This window comes from Thamnophis sirtalis, unplaced genomic scaffold, assembly GCF_051295495.1.
Source record: "Thamnophis sirtalis isolate CommonGarterSnake01/CBP01778 unplaced genomic scaffold, rThaSir2_p1.2 scaffold_4, whole genome shotgun sequence".
NCBI classification, from domain to species: domain Eukaryota; kingdom Metazoa; phylum Chordata; class Lepidosauria; order Squamata; family Natricidae; genus Thamnophis; species Thamnophis sirtalis.
In genome coordinates, this window is record NW_028261384.1 from 111,054,397 (window position 1) to 111,075,716 (window position 21,320).

The window sequence follows — 21,320 nt, forward strand, 5'->3', positions numbered from 1 at the left end:
CTTTTATTTATGACAAGGCTGGCATAACTGCAAGGGAAGAAAGGAGGGAAATTCAGTTAGATAAAATTTTGGAGGTGGCATTTTAATATGTGGTGAGAATAGAAAACATCAAGAAACATAAAACATGATTGCAATAAACAGAGGTTCTGAAAACAGGGATGTAGGATGGTGATAGCAAAGTACTATGTTTCCCATGTTTACCCATCTGCACTTCATGACCAACCTCACATTTTTTCTACTTTCCTCTTTTCAATTGTGTTATCCCATGTAGTGATCAAACCCATTGGGCTAGGAGAACAACAAAGTTGGCTTAGGTCTATTTTCATCAATGGAAGATTATCTGAATAATCTGACCCATCATAATGTGTATGCACTCCTACAGGATTGCGAAAGTGTTGGAAAATTGGAGAAATCCAATGTATGATGCTTTGTGCTTCTGGGAGAAAGTGAGTATAAATCTACACAAGAAATATAAAAATGATTTGCTATATCTCTTACTTGGAAATCTTGAGAATACACATTTCCTTTTGTATAATCTCTCTATGTTTGTTAAAAAAAAGTGATGGCAATGCTTTTATCTCACTTTCCTTGCCAGATATTAGGCTAAAATAATAGCACAAAAAGCTTTTAGACCAATACTTAAATACAAGATTGTGAAACCTGTATTTAATAGCATAGTATTAAATAGAAAATGATAGAACTTAAGTTACAACCTAACTGCTATTTTGATATCCACTTGGTGATAATTATACTGTTAAATACATTTAATCAAAGGAGCTAAAATATTAACAGAATAAATTAATAAATCCCATTGTGCAACAATCAGAAGCTAATAAAAACTCAGTTTGAAAAGGCAGTATCCCATCCAATATAAACGAAACACATTTATAGTAGGGTTTAGATAAAAACCTATTGCACCTTTTTACTGTGATATCTCATCATTTTTAACAATGTTGAAAGCCATGTTACCATATATTCAACAATAATACTTAACTTGCTTAAAAACACAGAAATAAAAAGACATTTTACCATGCATTTCTTTTTTCATATACAGATAGATGATGAGATGACTTTGCCAATGCTAATGCATCCATGTGGGATCAGTTCATGCATGAAGATTTGCTCCAAATTTCTGCAAATTATAACGGCTTTTTCATGATTATCATGTGGAAAAGGTGCCAATGTTAAATATATAGTTAATTCGTTTTTAAAGTCTACACAGAAAGCTCTCCAAATCTGCCTTTACCACTAAGTTAATGCTGTCCCACTAATTTTCATGTAGGGAAACATCTATCTACAGTCATAAATTCTGAATGTTGATTAATTTTGTTTTATTTCCCTCAAGAGATTTTTACACCAAAATGAAACTGACTTATATGTGCTTGTTAACATAGTTGGCAAATGTAAATAAAACTGACTTCTTTGTCCTCATTAATATAATTGACCATTAAGAACACTATAGCTCCCTCCAGGATCAGTTAGCATCACATAGAATAATAATACCTCAGATTATTAACAGAATGAGGGCTGCAGTGTAAATTCTGAAAGATGAAAAACAATCAAGTGGCAAGACCTCCCTGGTAAAGGTTTCATTATTTGTGATTCTCTTTGACCTCCAGTTTTTAAAAATCTCACCCTCTATCCTGCATCCCAAATGAAGGGGAAGAACTTCACTGTAAGGACCTGCCTCGACTATCTTCTTAGGAAAGCATGACTCTTGAAACAAATGATAGTTCTAAAGATACTTTTACTGAGAGAAGTGATAGCAGAGAAGTCAGGCGGAGTCTGGAGATTCTTGTGTGAAATGTTAAGCTAATTTCTCCTGTTCAACCCTCACGTAGTGCCCCATGCCCACCGGTAGCCATTATGAGTCCACAAAGTTTTTATGAGATGGGATAGTGATAACAAATCCTCCTTAGGGCACCATGGCTTTGGGTAACAACTGCAAGACCGCGTAGTGGCAATGCAAACAACTCTTGTATTTGGACAAGTTTAGTGACATATTTTGATTTCTTCATATTAAAAAAAGGTCTAAAAGATTAAAATCCATTTGGAACTTGTTCTTCTTTCTTGCTTGATGAATAAATGGAATAGGTAGGGAATCTTAACAAAACTCAAAGGTTTTTGTTTTCTGTGAATTTCTCATCCTCCCCTTCCAGTCACTCCTTGCCTTGCCTGAGATGGTAAGGGCAACAGTGGGGTTGGAGACTCACTCCATATTCCAGAGTGGGAGCAAAGCGCCCCTGTACTTGTCTCATCTCTTGCTGGATCTCACATATCTTGGTTGCTCAGGGAGATCTGTGACTTGCTCTCCACTCCAAGACACAGGCCCAGCCTGGCTGTGGCCTATGCCACTGTTGTTGCCACCTCCCTTGCCTGCCTGCTGCTCTTGAAGTGCATTGAGCAGTAAGTGAAATTTAGCACACTTTGCAATGGGATAGACTGGGTCGCCTCCTCCTGCTGGTGTCCATTATGATGCAGAGCCACAACGTGACCTTGCCCAACTCACTTCTGGCAACAGCAGTGGCATTGGCCAGAGCCAGGTCAGGCGAGTGTTTTGTGGTGGAGAGCAGATTGTGTGTCTCCCTGAATGATTGAGATATGCACAGTACTACAAGGGGTTGGAAGAAGCACCCATGAGTCCCAGCAAGAGATGATGTGCCAGAGAATCAGAATCAGAGAGAGACAGAGAGACAGAATGAGAAAGAGACAGCAAGCAGAGAGAAACAGACAGGCACAGAAAATAAAGAAGAAGAAATTTAGGAAGGAAGGAAGGAAGGAAGGAAGGAAGGAAGGAAGGAAGATAGGAAGGAAGGGAGGAAGGAAGGAAGGAAGGAAGGAAGGAAGGAAGGAAGGAAGGAAGGGAAGGAAGAAAGAGAGAGTGAAAAAAGATATGAGAGAGACCAAGGGAGTGCAAGATCAAATTCTGGGATGCAAAGGAGTCTCTGAGGGTTGAACGCTGAGAGGCATGGATATTCTCCACCTTCTGCATTCCCACACTATGCAGAAGTGAACCAAATGGGCTAGGTCTCCCTCCCCACTAAGTGGTCATGCCTAGTCTGCTTGCAAACTCTGCTGAGCGCCACTCCAAATGTTCAGTTCACATGTCCCTCCTGGCTCCATCACATCTGCCAAAATACCCACTTTTACCCGGAAGGCTGAGCTAAAAGGCATGGTGCCTGCCTTCCCTCCTGGAATAGGTGAAGATGGGTGCCTGTCTGCTAACCTCTGCCTGCTTCTTCTCACCACCATCTGGCCTCCCTCTACCAAGGATGTGCTGCACTGCTCCCTCACCAACTGGCGGGGAACACAGTGTAACCGGAGCCTTCCAAGGGCTGAATGAGGAGACTGCGCCTCACAAGGGGGAGTGGCCAGAAAAGCCCCTTAGTGGCACCTCTCGCTCCTACCTGCATATAAAAGTCAGCAAGCACCATGGTGGTGGTGGGTACGGTGGAGAGGAAGGTTCTTGCCGTACTTGCTCCACTCTCGCCAGCCAGAGGTAGGCTCCGTGCCACTACCTCCCAGCTGGAGCATCCCATTTGTTTCCTTGCTGGCCACCTCTGAGGAGAGAGCTTTTCTCAAGCCACCCAGGCTCCCACCATGGGGGGAGAGAAGGAAAGGGAAAGGGTGTGTCCCCCGAAAGAGATCTGGGTTGGAGTTGCCTTATTTTGTGTGGATCTCCAATACTTGGCTTTGCCTGCCAAGCTCCACTCCTCCACAACACATGTGGTTGGACTCACATGACACGTAAATCTCGGCAAAAGAGCACAGATAGATAAATAGAGAGAGACAAAGATAGATGGAGGGAGGGAGGGAATAATAGATGAGACAGAGAGAAAGAGCAGGGAGAGAAAGAGAGAGAGAGAGAGAGAGAGAGAGAGAGAGAGAGAGAGAGAGAGAGAGAGAGAGAAAGAAAGAAAGAAAGAAAGAAAGAAAGAAAGAAAGAAAGAAAGAAAGAGAGAGAGAGAGAGAAGAGAAAGAGACAGAGAGGGACACAGAGAGAGGTGCCCATTTCCCACAGAAAAGAAAACACCAGGAGCCACCAACCTGAGTATGGGTGGCTGAGCAGGGTTATGTGACTGGATGGGAGTGAGTGATGTCAAGTTGGTGTTTAAGGTTGTAAAGCCCTGGGCTATATCCAAATGAGATCAGTCATCAAATAGCCACAAAGTATGATTTTCATGACATTACCACACAAGTATATTCTCTAATACTCCAACTAATATTCTCCAAACAAAGGTATATTCTCTTTTTTATTTTGGGAAAATGTTTTGCCCATATACATTGATATGAATACATTAAAAAATCTAATATTGAAGTAACACTGCCAAATACTCTTATGCTGAAAGTTCTTTAAGAAGGTAAACATTAAATGTAATAGTGACCTGGACTCCATAAGTTATTATCTCCTTATTTACACAACATTTAAATTATATTGTTTTCTAAATGTTAGAAATAATATGCTATAATTAATCCAGTTAAAAGATTTTATAATTATGTTTTATTAGTTCATTTGTTTTACATTCCAGTAAAACATAGTTGATTCCACACTAAACCAGTGGTGAGATTCAAATAATTTAACAACAGGTTCTTTGCCTTAATGACTGGCTGCGTAGGCATGGTTAGTGGTCATGTGATTCGGTGGGCATGGTCAACTCAACTTCACTTGCTATGCCCCTCCTCTCCCTACCCCTCCTAGCCACCGTTTGTCATGCCGGGATTTGCCTCGTCTGACCTCCTTGACTTATGACTACAATTGAGCCCAACATTTATATTACTAAGTGAGAAATTTATTAAGTGATTTTTGGCCCATTTTACAACTTTTCTTGCCACATTTATTAAGTGAACCACTGCAGTTGTTAAGTTAGTAGCATATCTGTTAAGTGAATCTGGCCTCCCCATTGACTTTGCTTGTCAGAAATTTGCAAAAGGGATCACATGACCCTGGGGGATTACAACCATCATAAATGTCAAACAGTTGTTAACCACCTGAATTTCGATCATCTGTCTGTAGAATGCTGCAATATTGTAAGTGTAAAAATCGGTCATAAGTCACTTTTTTCAATGCTATTGTAATTTTGAATGGCTACTAAATGAACTGTTGTTAGTCAAGGATTACCTGTACAAAAATACAAAAAACTTTTTTGCTTGCAAAAAGCTGCCCTAAATGTCAATCTTTGGGTTAGAAATGGTTGAATACACATGGAAGATCAATGACAGTCACAGCCATCATGGAAACCTAAACAATTCTTCCTTTTCTTCAACAAACCTGCAACCCAGAGTGCCAGAGCACCTCGAATAGTTAAAATGCAACTATAATGATCAGCAGCTAACTCTTGCTCAGAAAGCGAAACCCTTTAGCAAAGGGGTCATCTCCAGAAAGTGGATGGGCTGCAAAATGCCCAGCTAAAGAGACAAATTAACGAAGTACTCTCCAGAACTGGTGCAAACTGGCTGAATCCAACCACTGCACTAAACTCTTCAATCATAAGTTAGTTGTGGTATATGAAACACCATCTATGGTAATAAAGTAAGTGAAGAAATTTCATCTATTAGATCTTTTAAGACTTGAACAATCATGTGGGGAAAATGTTTATAAAAAGATGTTATGTTTATCCTTAATAGAATGCTGAGTTCTTTCATCAAACCAAGAGCTCATACAGAAGTTTCCAGATGGAACTGGAATTTAAAAGACTCTTAAAGAGGTTAGCAACTCATTCCTTTTTCTCATATAAAATGGAAACAGGTGGTTCATGAGTTAGAAAGAAAGAAAGAAACAAAATCAATAGAAATTTTAAAAATTTATTGAGAAAAGCAGATCAGAATATTCACATTAATGGCAAGAATAATCTAAATGAGTAATATCCACAGGCAAAAAAACAAGACAGCAAAATTCAAAAGAGGACTTAAAATGTAGAAGAAAATTTCATATCACTTTAGCGAAAGCCCCTCACCCTCATTGAAGAATGTTACTGATGTCACTTTTGTGATTTAATAAGTATATGGCACCTTTCCCGGGTGCACCTATACCCAAAGTACTTGATGAGCCTTCCATTTTATACACATTTTGAGGATGGCGGCAGAGATATCACAAAATAGTGATATAGTATTTGGCTTGGATTATCAACAGCTTGGATGGAATTCATTATTTCTCAAGGACATTTCATTAAGATATCATCCTTGGTGAAAATATTGATGGATTCAAAAGCTAACGCTTCTAAAAATTTGTTTGATACAGAAGTTAAGGGTTAAGAAGTTAAGAGCCAGGGTGACACAGTAGTTTGAATGCAGTATTACAGGTTACCTCTGCTGACTGCCAGCTGCCGGCAATTTGTCAGTTTGACTCAGTCTTCCATTCTTCCAAGGTTGGTAACATGAGGACCCAAATTGTTGGAAACAATATGCTGACTCTGTAAACTACTTAGAGAGGACTGTAAAGCAGTGAGAAGCAGTATATAAATCTAAATGCTATTGCTATTGCTACTGCTAAGGCATCAGGTCAGAAAGCAAGACTTCTATTCTATTTTGGAATGTAGCAACTGGGTGACTTTGGGATAGTGTCCACTTCAGCCCTTAAAGTGTATTTATATATTTTATTTTTCATTTTCATTTTCATACACTCACATGTATACACCATACAGTATTAAACAATAATTGCATCAATTCCTCTTGTCAACAATGCCCCAGAAAATAAAAGCCCAATATACCTCTTCCATTCTCCATACACCTCTTTCTTCCACCACCCTCCAACTTTCTATTTTCCCTCCATCATCCCCCTCTACCCTACTTCCCCTCCCCCTCTACCACTCCTCTCTCCAAATCCGTTCCCCTCATTCCTTTTCACCTTCCCCCCACCCTCTCTCCCATCCCTCTCTACCCATCTTTCTTCTCTCCTACTCCTCCTCTCCTTGGTGTATTTCAACTATATGTTAATGTACTTGGCTTATCCTATTTTTAAAGAAAAATTTAAGAAAAACAGTATACATGTGAAGTCACATTGTATTGAGATCTAACACATCATGTCTAGCCTAATATATATCCCTCCCTCCCCACACACACCCCTCCCCCCACCACCTCACCCCCCCCCCCAACTTCCCAGAACCTGTACAGGGTATAGATTTTTAACAAACACCGTCTAAAATCTATTGAGAAAAAATAAATAAAAAATTAATAACATCTCTACATTGAGCTTAGCTTCTTCTTGCTAAGCTAACTTTAAACAATTTAAATCATTCCTGATCTTAAGCATAGGCTAACTGGAATTTCTTGGTCCTGTATTTATTTTGTATATAGTCAATCCATTTTTTCCAGTCTCGTTTATATCTCTCATTTGAGTGATCTTTAAGATATCCCAATATTTTAGCCATCTCGGCTAAATTTGTAACTTTCAATGTCCATTCTTGAGTTGTAGGCAGGTCTTCCTTCTTCTAGTATTGCGCCACCAACAGTCTTGCTGCTGTTATTAAGTGCAGGATCAAGTTGGTCTCTACCACTGTAAAGTCAGTACTTATACCTAGCAAAAATAACTGAGGGGTAAACTTTATCCTTCTTTTAAAGATATTTTGCATAATCCACCATATTTTTATCCAAAATGCCTTAACCTTTTGGCAAGTCCACCATATATGGAAATAGGTAGCATCGAGAGAACCACATCTTCAACATTTGGGTTGTAAATTCGGATACATAGAAGCCAGCTTTTTAGGATCTAAATGCCATCTATAGAACATCTTGTAAAAATTTTCTCTCAGGTTTTGAGCTTGTGTAAATTTCACATTTCTTACCCAAATTTTTTCCCATGTATCCAACATTATTGGTTCTTCAATATTTTGAGCCCACTTTACCATACAATCTTTAACTAACTCTGTTTCAGAATCTATCTGTATTAATACATTATATATCCTCTTTATATGCATTAAACTTTGATATCTTTGATCTCTTATTTGTTTAAATAAGTTGTCCTCAATTTGGACAAAACCAATTTTTTGATCTATTTTCCACCTGGCCTGTAATTGCCCATACTGGAACCATGTTTGAACTGCCTTCTTCTCTTTTAATACCTCTAAGGATTTTAATTGTAGTGCCCCTCCTTCCAAAATAAGAAGCTGTCTATAAGTAATTCTATCCTGTTTTTGTGCTATATTTATATTTTCAATTGCATGTCTAGGAATTGCCCACATAGGTATCTTATTATTTAATTTATGTTGATATTTTTTTCAAACCCGCAGTAAAGCATTTCTTAAAATATGACTTTGAAAGTTTTTGTCCAGTTTTTTGTTAAATAACAAGTAAGCATGCCAACAATATACCAGATCATATCCCTCAAGGTTCAGTATCCTATCATTAGTTAAATTGATCCAATCACTAATTACGGACAACACCACTGCATCATAATATAGTTTTAAGTTGGGTAATTTCAAGCCTCCCCTTTCACATATATCTTGCATTATTTTCAGCTTTACTCTCGGCTTCTTTGCTGCCCATACAAATTTATTGATACCCTTCTGCCATTCTAAAAGATTCGCATCTTTTTTAAGTATAGGTAACATTTGGAAAAGAAATAAAAATTTTGGTAAGATATTCATTTTCACTGCAGTGATTCTTCCCAGCAAAGATAAGTGTAGCTGCTTCTCCCATTGTTTCATCTCTATCTGTATACTATGCCAGAGTGGTTCATAATTATACTTGAATAATTTCCCATTTGAGATTTAAATGTTAACTCCAAGATATTTAACCTTTTTGACTACCTCATATCGTAACATTCCTCCTAATTCATCCTTTTGTTTAGTATTCATATTTATGGCTAATATTTTCATTTTCCCTAAGTTTATTTTAAAACCAGACACTTGACCATATTGATTAATCGTATTCATTAAAACCATACTGGATTCCTGCGGTTGTTCCAATATTATGACGAAATCATCCGCAAAAGCCCGCACTCTGTATTCTTGCTGCCTAACCTTAATTTCTTTTAGGCCCTCCAAGTCCCGTATTTTATTCAATAATACTTCCAAAGTTATAATAAACAATAGTGGGGACAAAGGACAGCCCTGTCTTGTATGCTTTCCCATTTGAAAGGATTCTGTTAAACTTCCATTGACTATAATTTGAGCTGTTTGCTTTAATTGCTTGTAATCTCCTATCTGCATTTTTTGCAATATCTTCAGCAAAAATTGCCAATTAACTCAATCAAAGGCTTTCTCAGCATCCAGAAATATGAACGCAGCAGGGATTTGATTGTTCTTTCCCCTAATATTCTAATGCATTAATAATTAATCTAACATTACTTTTCATCTGTCTCCCTTGTATAAAACCTGTTTGATCAGCGTGTATCAATTGTTGGATAACCAGCATTAACTTATTTGCTAGTATTTTAGTAAAAATTTTGTAATGAAATAGGTCTGTAGTTTCTTGGTTGAGTAGTATCTTGATCTTCTTTGGGTATCAAAGATATAAAGGCTGTCTTCCATGAAGGAGGTACCTTACCTTCCATTTGAATCTTATTAAATAATTCTCTAAGAGGTTCTACCGTTTCCAGCTGTAAGTTTTTATAGTAAGCCGCTGTCAAGCCATCTGTGCCTGGTGCCTTCCCTGACTTTAACTGTTTAATTACCTGTAAAATTTCTACCCTTAAAGGAAGGAATATCAAACCTCTTCTGAAAAACATTACATAGAAAATTATATAGAATTGTCCAGGCAGTTGCTAACAGTAGAGGCTAACTGAAAGGTGCAAAATATCAAATTTATGGAATAAATGATCAAGTAAGAAGGGAAATGTAATTCAGGCCCATGCACTTTTGGAAAAGCTAAGATTTGCAAAGATCCTCTTTATAGAGAATCATAAAGCTCAGCATTCAATACCATCATTCCAGATATTCTTCTAACTAAACTAAATCAATTAGCTGTATCTCACCACACCTGTAAATGGATCATAAGCTTCCTAACAGACAGGAGCAGCAGGTGAATCTAGGCAAACCCTGGAACTGTGTGCTCTCCCCATTTCTCTTCTCTCTATGCACCAATCATTGCATCTCAAATGATTCCTGTTAAAATACTAAGGTTTGCAGATAATACAACAGTGATTGGTCTCATTCAAGACATTGATGTATCTGCATACAGATGGGAGGTTGAACAACTCGCCTCGTGGTGCTACCAGAACAACCTTGAACTAAACACACTCAAAACCATAGAAATGGTGGTAAATTTTAGGAGAAACCATTCTATACTACCACCTCTTACAATACTAGCCAACACGGTATCAACAGTAAAGACCTTCAAGTTTCTAAAAGGTAAAGGTAAAAATTCCCGTCGCACATATGTGGTAGTTGTTTTTGACTCTAGGGGGCAGTGCTCATCTCTGTTTCAAAGCCAAAGAGCCAGCGCTGTCTGAAGATGTCTCTGTGGTCTTGTGGCTGGCATAACTAAACGCTGAAGGTGTTATCTTCCCACCAAAGGTGGTCCCTATTTTTCTACTTGCATTTCTGCTTTCGAACTGCTAGGTTAGCAGAAGCTGGGACAAATAACAGGAGCTTACTCTGTTATGTGGTGCTAGGGATTCAAAGTGCAGAACTGTTAAACTTGCTGATTGACAAGCTAAGCCACAGAGCCACTGAGCTACCGTGCCCCTTCAAGTTTCTAGGTTCTATCATATCTCAAGACATAAAATGGACACCTAACATCAAAAACATCATCAAAAATGCACAACAAAGAATGTTCTTTCTCCTCCAACTCAGAAAGCTCACACTGCACAATGAGCTGCTGATTCAGTTCTACAGAGGAATTATTGAGTCTGTCATTTGCACCTCTATAACTGCACTGCAACCAAATAAGACAAACACAGACTTCAACAGATAATTAGAACTGCAGAAAAAACAATTGCTACCAATCTGCCTTCCTTTAAGGACCTGTATATTGCATGAGTCAAAAAGAGGGCTGTGAAAATATCTACAGGCCCATTACTTCCTGGACATAAATTGTTTCAACTTCTACCCTCAAAATGACATTATAAGGCACACAAGAAAAACTAGACACAAAGACAGTTTTTTCCCCAAATTCCATTCTGCTAAACAACTAATTCCCACTGTTAGATCAGGTAAAGAGGCTTCAGTAACAACAGCTCTTTATTGCAAGTCAAGTAAACATCCGGCTGGGGAATAGTTTTAAAGGGATCTGTCAGACCCCTTGACCAATGGGATTCAACCTCTATTTCCCACCGGAACAGAAGACCTTGATGGAAACCTCTGTCAGTCTCTCAGTGGGGGGAATGTCTAAAATCCACAACACTGTCAAACTATTTACGAAGACTGTATTACTAGTATTCTTCTCATCCTTCCTATTACCTATCTCCTCCCATCTATGACTATAACCATGTTGTTGTATCCTTACAATTTATATTGTTTCATTTGTTTCCTAAAATGATTTTATTGCTTAATAGTAACTTGTGACTATCAGGAAGTGTTGTATCTTATGATTTTTGATGAATGTTTATTTTTCTTTTATGTACATTGAGAGAATATTCATTGTGTGTCCAATCATGCTTGGCCAATAACAAATTCTACTCTATCTATTCTACTAAGCAACATATAGAATCATATGGTTCTTCTGATTTGAGATTTTGGATTTGCCTCCATCACAATTATCCCTTTCTATCTTAATTCTTTATTCATAGAAGTAAAAGAAAAGCCAAAAAATGAAAAATTGAGGTAACTAAAATATTAAAAGAATTTGTTAGAATCTAGACAGTTGAGAAAGGACACGTTTGATATTTTTATTTCGCAAACTATAGATGATTGGATTGAGCAAGGATGGAAGGAGAGAATACAGAGCAGTCAACCCAAAATCTAAATAAGATTGTGTGCTAGAGGGAGGTCTCAGATAGGCAATGCATCCACTTAATAAAAACATAAACACTACTGTAACATGGGGAATGCAAGTGGATAAAGCTTTTTGCCTACCTTGATCCGAAGGGATTTTTAACACTGCCTTGAAGATCACTGTGTAAGATACAATAATAAAACTAAAACAACCTAGTGCACCAATGATACCGGCTATAATAATTCCAACCTCAAGTAAATTTAAGCCAGAGCAGGATAGTTTTAGCAATTGTGGAATTTCACAGAAGAATTGGTTGATCACATTAGAACAAAACAGAATGGAAAAACTGCCAATGGTATGCAACATTCCATACAGGAGACCAGAAAACCACACTAGAATTACTATTTCAGTGCAGGCTTTCCAATTCATCACTGTCTCATAGTGCAGTGGATTACAAATGGCAACATACCGATCATATGCCATGGCAGTCAGAAGGGACAAATCAGAAGCTTCAAAGCAGATAAAGAAAAAGTTTTGAGTAACACAACCAAAGTAAGAGATGTGTCTGGTGTTCATTAGAGAATTGATCATGGATTTGGGGACAATGACTGAAATAATGCCCAGGTCCTGTAGACTCAAATTCATTAAAAATAAGTACATGGGGCTGTGTAGTCGATGATCAAAAGCTACTGCAGAGATGATGAGAAGATTTGCTGTTACACCAGCCAGATAAAACACAAGGAAGAAGAAGAAATGCAAAAGCTGTAGATGCCGATTTTTTGAGAATTCCAGAAGCAAAAAGTAAGATACTGTGGTTTGATTCTCCATAAGTCATTTAGAAGAAAGCTGCAGGGCACAACTGAAAGAAAGCAAAAGAGAGAGATGACGTTAGATACATTTTGGTGACAATTTGATATGTGGTGAGAACAGAAAACAAAAGAATCATAAAGCATGAACCCAAGGAATAGAGGATTAGACCATAGACATGTGTGTCTGTGTGTGTGTGTGTGAGTACACATAGTATATTCTGTCAATTTCTACCCATCAAAAATCCACTCAAGGACTAGTTACAAATCTGACATTTTTCCTTCTTTGCTTCTACCATTTCTACTACCTCCTGTCCTGTTCAAAAAGATTAGCTAGGATTAGAAAAAAAACTCTATTCAAATCCACAGTGGAAGATTATTGGAAACATTTGGTATGGTCACAATCCCTTACTACTGGTAAAGGATTATGGTAGCATTGTAAAATTGTGGGATGTGCTTTGTAGAGTACTTTGTGCTTTTAATAAAAAGAAACTGTAAATCTATCCTAGAACCATAAAAACAAACTGTTATATTTTTCACGAGAACTGCTGCATGTCTCTTTGTTTCTCTGTGTTTTATTTGGCAACTAGATGGAAATCTTTTTTTTTCTCCACTCCTCTCTTTTAGACAAAACAAAACAAATACAAAATGCCTTTAGATTTATACATAAACACTAGTGTCCTAAACATGTATTTAATGGTATATTATTAAAAGGAAGATAGAACTTTACTTACAACATAACTGCTATTTTAATATTATTTCATTGATATTATATACACTATTATCCTACTTTAAATATATTTAATCAAAATAAATCAGATATTAACAGAATAAATTAATTCCCTTGTCCAATTATCAGACAACAATGAAAGCTCAGTTTTTTAAAAAATCAGTCTCTCTTTGAATACCCATCTATATTCCCTTGAAAGTTTGACTACAGAAAGATAAACAACTTATTATGGATCTAAAATCTGACGTATCAGCATTTTTAAAAATGTAAACTTATCTTTTAATGATACTACTAAAATTACCATCCATTTCTTTGATCCGTATGCATAGAAATTGTGAAATGACTTTATAGATCACAATTTACCTATTATTGCACCCACTCAATTTCCTTTCAAAATTCATTTAAATGCATGAAGATGTGGTCTAATTTTTTTTGCAAATTATGCAAATTAATTTAGCAAATTAATACAAAAATAGAAATCTCTCTAGATTGGGTTCTGATTAATAACAACTTCAGAATTTCTGTATTAGTTCCATATTTTTAACAACTAATGTTAAAATTCTCTTTCCTAAATAGCTTCTCTATTATATTACAGCAGTACTTTAGGCAGTCATTTGATTCAATTATTTTCCGAATGGAAGAGTTATAAAGCTAGCCTTGTAATAACACAGAAAATGTATTGAAATACTCTAAATAGCAATTTGTTCCTTTTCTGTTAAACTTTCAATTAATAAGTGATTCACTTTCCTGTATAGACTATACATTCTATGCTTGAAAGATTGTTACATATCTTACCACTAAGTCAAAGCTGTACCACCAATTTTCATGTCGTGGAACATCTATCTGCAGTCATAGAGATTTATAATCTGAATGTTTATTAATAACTGTTTTGTTTCCCTCAAGAGACTTGTACACTAACATGAAACTGACTTCTACATGTTTCTTAAGATAATTAGCAAAAACTAAATAAAACTTAATTCTCCATGCTTATTAATGTAAATGTTCATTAAGAACACAATTGGTATATTCTATGCTCCAGTTATAATATTGTATAATAATAAGTGAGCTTGTTAACAGAATTGGGGCCATAGCCATACCAGCAGGGCAAATCGTGAAAGGTGAAACAATAATCAAGTGAGAATCATGTTTCATCACTTTACATTATCTTTTACTTCTCTTGAACCTTTATCTTGCTCCTATTTTACAAAACATGCTTAAGCACAACATGCCTTAATGGGTTGCTTGAAAACATTCGAAGAACTATGTAGCAACAATGTCAAATATCATCTTAACACCAAAGAAATGAGGAAAGCATTAAAAAAAATCAAAGTCTTCAAACTGTTTCTTTTTTATGTAAAAAGGAGACAAAGAAAAAACAATCAGGCATTCAAGACTATAAAAATATAATTCTGGTTAAACTTGAGGAGTTGATTTCTTGGCTGTCCTACATCAAAAAGGGGCATCTGCTCAAATTCAGAATAAGATTTTATATTACAACATGGATAATCATATGCTATAAATTTGAGGCAGTGGCAGTGCAAATGACCATTGTATTTGGATAAGTTTAGTGACACTTTGATTTCTCCAAATTAAGAAAAGTCAAAAAGTTTAGAGACCTTTAAAGCCAACATGCTTGTTTTGTCCTTGTACTTGCTGAATAAGGGCCTGGGAAATCTTCACATAGCTCCATAGCTCCTAATATTTCTGAAAGTCTCAGACTTTTGGTTCCCACTCCTAGGCATCCTGAGATGGAAATGGCTTAAAATGATTCTAGAAGGGTATTTCCTTATTCATCCATTCTACACAAAAATATGAATATGAGGTACATGGATTAGAAAGTAATATACACACAGTTAAGTAAATTTGAGTTTATTGAATAAAGTAATAGCTACAACTGCAGAGTATACTGTAAACAGGAAATTTCACAAATAAGGCATGTAAACAAGAAATCAACTATAAATATAGATCCATGAACATAGAACAAAATTTTATATTCTTCTAGTTTAAAGCTCCTCACTCTCAAAGGAAAGTGCTGATATTGCCAAAGTGATACAACTAAGCATATGGCACCTTCACAAAATATGCTCATACTTAGCCATTTTTTGGGTAATCTTCATTTAAGTATATATGCTATGTACATTTAGCTAAAATACATTTTAAAAAAGTATTAGACAGATGGTGCATAGATAACACAACCCTGGATAAGATTTTGGTATATCTTTTCACAAGATTGTATAAAATCCTTCTCAAGCACATTTCAGTAAAGTATAATCCTGATGTACATTTATTTATACTCTTTTTGTCAGGTATTATGCAATAGAGCGTGTCTTATCTTTTGCAATTTGTATCAATTTGTAACATTACTCAAAATCTATACAATGTTCTATTACAATTTTGAATTACACATTCCTGGTGGTCCTCAAAAGGTTATGGCAGTCCATACCAGCTTATTCATCCTGCCCACCCTGTTAGGTTAATCACCTTGCCAAAGGATTCTAACCGAAAGAATGCTTTGGTGCTTGTGTGAAAAATAGTTTGATGTAGAGTTCAATGAATCAAGGTTAAAACCAGGAGACAGTGTGGCCTACTTCTGTGGTAGGAATTTTTTAAAAATGGGTGACTTTATGCCACTCCTTCTCCCTCTCCTTGAGTACTCGGAAGAAAATAATGGCAAACTGCTTCTAAAAACCATACCAATAAAAAATACAGATACTTGTCCAGGCAAATCCTATGAATTAAGGCTGACTTAAAGGTACAAACTATTAAAATAAAGATAGGTTCGGAGCAGCTAAAGCTTTGGGATCACTCGAAGCATAGCCATTGAGCCTACGAAACTTACTTTTACTCCAAAGGAACACTGTGCCCCTTGTATTACTAAAGCTAGAATCAGTGTACAAATCATAAACAGAACAGTCAATCCAATATCTAAAAGAGATGGAGTGTTAGAGGAAGGTTTCAGAATGGCAATGCACCCACTTAATACAAACATAAACACTACTGTAAGATATGGAATACAAGTGGATAAAGCTTTTTGCCTTCCTTTTTCAGAAGGGATTCTTAACACTGTCTTGAATATCACTGCATAAGATACAACTATAAAGGTAAAGCAACCTAGTCCAGCAATGATACTGGCGACAAGAATCCAAACTCAAGTAGATTAAATCCAGAGCATGATAGTTTTAGCAACTGTGGAAGATCACAGAAGAATTGGTTGACTACATTTGAACAAAAATGTATGGGAAAAGTGCCACTGGTATGCAAAATTCCATAAAGAATACCTACACTAGAAGAATTATTTCAGCACAGTGTTTCCAATTCATCACCATCTCATAGTGTAATGGATTGCAAATGGCAACATACCGATCATATGCCATAACTGTCAGGAGGGATAAATCAGAAGCTTCAAAGCAGAGAAAGAGAAATATCTGAGCAGCACAACCAAAGTAAGAGATTTGTCTGGTGTCCATGAGAGAATTTATCATGGATTTGGGGACAATGGCTGAAACAATGGCCAAGTTCGCTGCAAACTTCAAATGAGCCTCCTGCGATGACCAACCTGATCCTGGGTGAACCAATTTTTAAATTTTCACTCTTTGCCAAAAGGCTATTTCCTTGGGTGCTTTTCTGCATATTGGTCTTGCAGTTGTTTTAGACATCTGGATGAGGCTCATTTCAGAGGTGAGGTTTCCAAGGAATTAGGAGGGGGTTACCATAGAGACAAGGAGATAATGCTCCCAAGAGCTTGTGCAGGAAGGTGAAGAATTGGAGGAAGTGTATGGAAGGTTGTAGCTGTGTGCAGGGACTATTGGTGAGTCTGTGGGTAAAGGTGAGAGGGGCAAAGAATTAAGTTGGCAGCATGATCGAAGCTGGGTCCAGGGGGGATGCTAGTTTAACAACTGTTTCACCTGAAATGGTGCAAACCAGCTGAATCCCACCACTGAATACAGGTGCATAAATATAGATGAAAATTTTATAACCTTTAAAGTTAAAGGTCTCATTCTCAAAGGAAGGTTCTGATATTGCTAGATGATGCCACTAAGCATGTGGCATCTTGTTTCTGACATACCTACATCCCAGCTGCATCACAACAGCCCTGCCTGCGCTCCTAGAGGCAGTAGCTGGGCTGACGGTGGAGTTCCTCAGGCTAATGGTGCTGGGGGACTTTAACTTGCCATCCCTAGGTGAACCCTCTGATGGAGCACAGGAGTTCATGGCTTCCATGACAACCATGGACTTGACCCAAATAGTTCAGGGTCCAACTCATAGAGCGGGACACACACTTGACCTTGTATTTCTCTCGAGGCAGTGGAGACGTGATCTTGAATTCAGGGGAATAGAGATCTCACCCTTGTCATGGTCAGATCACTTCCTGCTGAGGCTCGACTTTGGGATGCTACTCCCTCATTGCAGGGAGGTGGAGCTGATTAAGTGGTTCTGCCCCAGGTGCCTGATGGACCCAAAAGAATTTCAGAAGGAGCTTGGAGGGATACCTGACTCCCTTCCCACAATCCAACAGAGTCCTTGGTCGCAGCCTGGAATGCTGCGGTGGCTAAGGCACTAGATTGGATTGCGCCTTTGTGGCCTCTCCATGGCAGTGGATCCAGGAGGGCACCTTGGTTTACCGAGAAACTCCAGGAGATGAAGCACCAAAAGAGATGCCTAGAGCGACGCTGGAGGACTGGTAACTCCGAATCTGACTGAACACTATTAAGAGCCTTTATTAGGACTTATTTAGTGGCGATACGGGCGGCAAAATGTGCACATTTTCCCGCTCTTATTGCCTCCGTGGAATCTTGCCCAGCCACCCTGTTTAGGGTGACCCTCTCCCTCCTGAAAGGTGAGGAAGTGGGGGAGCCCTTGCAGGGAAGAGCTGAGGAGTTTGTTCAGTTTCTGTCAGATAAAATCACTCAGATTCGGGCAGACCTGGACTCTACTTGGGCAGCACCAGCTGAGATGCCGAGGGAGAGTCTTAGTCAGATTTGCTGGGATGAGTTCGAGTTTATTACTGCTGAGGAAGTGGACAAGGCCATGGGAGTGATGAGTGCGTCCACCTGTTTACTGGACCCATGCCCGTCCTGGCTGGTCTCAACCAGCAGGGAGTTAACACGAGGCTGGCTCCAGAGGATTGCGAACGCATCTTTACAGGAGGGGTCTTTCCCGCAACCGTTAAAGGAAGCGGTGGTAAGGCCCCTTCTTAAGAAGCCTTCTCTGGACCCAGCTATTCTTAAGAACTATCGTCCTATCTCCAACCTTCCTTTTTTGGGAAAGGTTGTTGAGAAGGTGGTGGCGCTTCAACTCCGACGGACCTTGAATGAAGCAGATTATCTAGACTCCTTTCAGTCTGGTTTCAGGCCTGGGTACAGCAGAGAAACCGCTTTGGTCACACTGATGGATGATCTCTGGCAGGCTAGGGATAGAGGACATTCCTCTATCCTAGTGCTTCTTGACCACTCAGTGGCCTTCGATACATTGACCATGGTATCCTTCTGTGACGGTTGGAGGAAGTTGGAGTGAGAGGCACCATTTTATGGTGGTTCTCCTGTTACCTGTCAGCCTCTGCTTTGCTGCTGCTTCAGATGCCATTGAAACGGGGAGGGGGGCATGGTATTTGGGAGTGGTTTACTAATTGTGCTGGAGGAAGATTCTGGACTTCTGCTGCCTGTCGGACTGCGCATGCGGAGGAGGTTCCCGCCAAGGCTAACGGCACCGACATTCCATCTTGGTGATGCCTTTCGAAGTTATCTCACACCTGACAATTGGGAGAATTATGATTGGACTGCAACTGGGATGCCAAGGGGTGGGGAATGGGTTATTTTATATATCACTCGCTTTCGCGCCTAAATAATCAGTCTTCGCTTTGCTACGCTTCTGATCATTTATAATTAGTAAAAGTACACTTGATTTCTATCAATGGAGTCTTGTGGTTTTCTTTCCTAATTACTCAATAGCAATAGCAGGAATAGCAGTTAGACTTATATACCGCTTCATAGAGCTTTCAGCCCTTTCTAAGCGGTTTACAGAGTCAGCATATTGCCCCCAACAACAATCCGGGTTCTCATTTTACCCACCTCGGAAGGATGGAAGGCTGAGTCAACCCTGAGCCAGTGAGATTTGAATAGCCGAACTGCAGAACTGCAGTCAGCTGAAGTAGCCTGCAGTGCTGCATTTAACCACTGTGCCACCTCGACTCAGTGAAGGAGTGCTGACAGTACCTCTCTGACAGGTCGCAGTCGGTGTTGGTCGGGGGACATAGGTCGACCCCTAGGCCCCTTCAATGTGGTGTGACGCAGGGCTCGGTCTTGACCCCCCTCCTATTTAACATCTACATGAAGCCGCTGGGTGAGATAATTCGACAGCACGGGGTTAAGTATCATCAGTATGCTGATGATAGACAATTGTACCTCTCTGCCCCGTGCCAGCTCAGTGTAGTGCCGGATGTGATGTGCCGATGCCTGGAAGCTGTCAGGATCTGAATGGGGGTAAACAAACTCGTACTCAATCCCGACAAGACTGAGTGGCTGTGGATGATACCCCCAAAGGACAGTCCAGACAGTCCATCCTTGATCCTGGGGGGTGAAAATTTACACCCCTCAGAAAGGGCCGGCAATTTAGGAGTCCTCCTGGATTCACAGCTGACACTGGAACATCATTTGTTGGCTGTGACCAGGGGGGGCTTTGCCCAGGTTCACCTGGTGCATCAATTGCGGGCCTACTTGGATCGGGAGGCACTCCAATCACTCACACCCTAGTCACCTCAAAGCTGGATTACTGCAACGCGCTCTACATGGGGCTACCCTTGAAAAGTGTTCGGAGACTGCAACTAGTCCAGAATGCAGCCGCCTGAGCGATATTGGGTGTACCTAGATACACCCACGTCACAACGATCCTCCGCGAGCTGCACCGGCTAGCTATTGGTCTCCAGACGCAATTCAAAGTGTTGGTTATTACCTTTAAAGCCCTACATGGTTTGGGCCAGCATACCTACGAGACAGCCTACTGCCACATTCCTTCCAACAGCCAGTGAGATCCCACAGGGTGGGCCTCCTTCAGATGCCGTCAGCTGGACAATGCCGGCTGGCGGCTCCCCAGAGGAGAGCCTTCTCTGTGGCTGCTCCAACCCTTTGGAATGAGCTACCCCCAGAAATCCAGACCTTGCCCACTCTCATGGCCTTCAGAAAAGCTGTGAAAACCTGGCTATTCTGGCAGGCCTGGGGCTGTTGACCTCAATGTTGAGGTACAGCCCCGATCGTACCGAATGTATGTGTGTTGTTTTTAACATGTTTTTATTGTCATTTTTTAAAACTATTCTTCTTTCTTCGATGTATGCCGCCCGGAGTCCTCTGGGATTGGGTGGCCTATAAATCGATTTAATAAAATAAAAATAAATAAAAAATAAATAAAAATAATATGGCACCTTGCAAAATATACTCCTATTGAGCCATTATTTGATGAACTTTCATTTAAGTATAGATGTTATATACATTTAACTAATATAAATTTTTAAAAAGTATTGGACAGATGGCAGCATAGATAACACAAACCTGGATAAGGCTTTTGGTATATCTTTTCACAAGCGTGGATTAAATACTTCTCAGGTACATTTCAATAAAATATCAACCTGATGTACATTTATTTATATTCCTTTTTTCAGGTATTATACAATAAAGCATGTCTTATCTTTTCCAGTTTGTATCAATTTAGTGTTAATGAAATCTTAAATGATATTCTATTTCGGTTTTGAATTATACATCTTGCTTTTTCATTTCTGGTGATTCCCAAAATGTTATGGTAGTTAGTACCAGCTTACTCATCCTGCCTACCCTATTTCTCATTTTTCCAAAGGAGTTCAAAGGGAAAGAAAGAATGCTCTGGTGGGCATGTGTTAAAAACAGTTTGATGTAGAATTTAATGAATCAAGATTAAAACCAGATGTCAGTGAGGTCTAGTTTATTGGAATTTGTTAAAAGAATTCA

The 21,320-nt window shown here is 38.9% G+C and overlaps 1 protein-coding gene across 1 annotated transcript; it reads right to left on the reverse strand.

The window, feature by feature from the left end:
* Positions 1-11,724: 11,724 nt before the first annotated feature.
* LOC148046202 (olfactory receptor 14J1-like) lies at positions 11,725-12,639 on the reverse strand. Its single transcript, XM_087711941.1, has one exon. It carries the CDS (start codon positions 12,637-12,639, stop codon positions 11,725-11,727), a length of 915 nt encoding a protein of 304 aa, XP_087568067.1.
* Between the last annotated feature and the right edge of the window lie 8,681 nt (positions 12,640-21,320).

Excerpts from the sequence above, each read along its gene's own strand:
- LOC148046202 (XM_087711941.1), bottom strand. The coding sequence starts at position 12,639 with ATGGAGAATCAAACCACAGTATCTTACTTTTTGCTTCTGGAATTCTCA.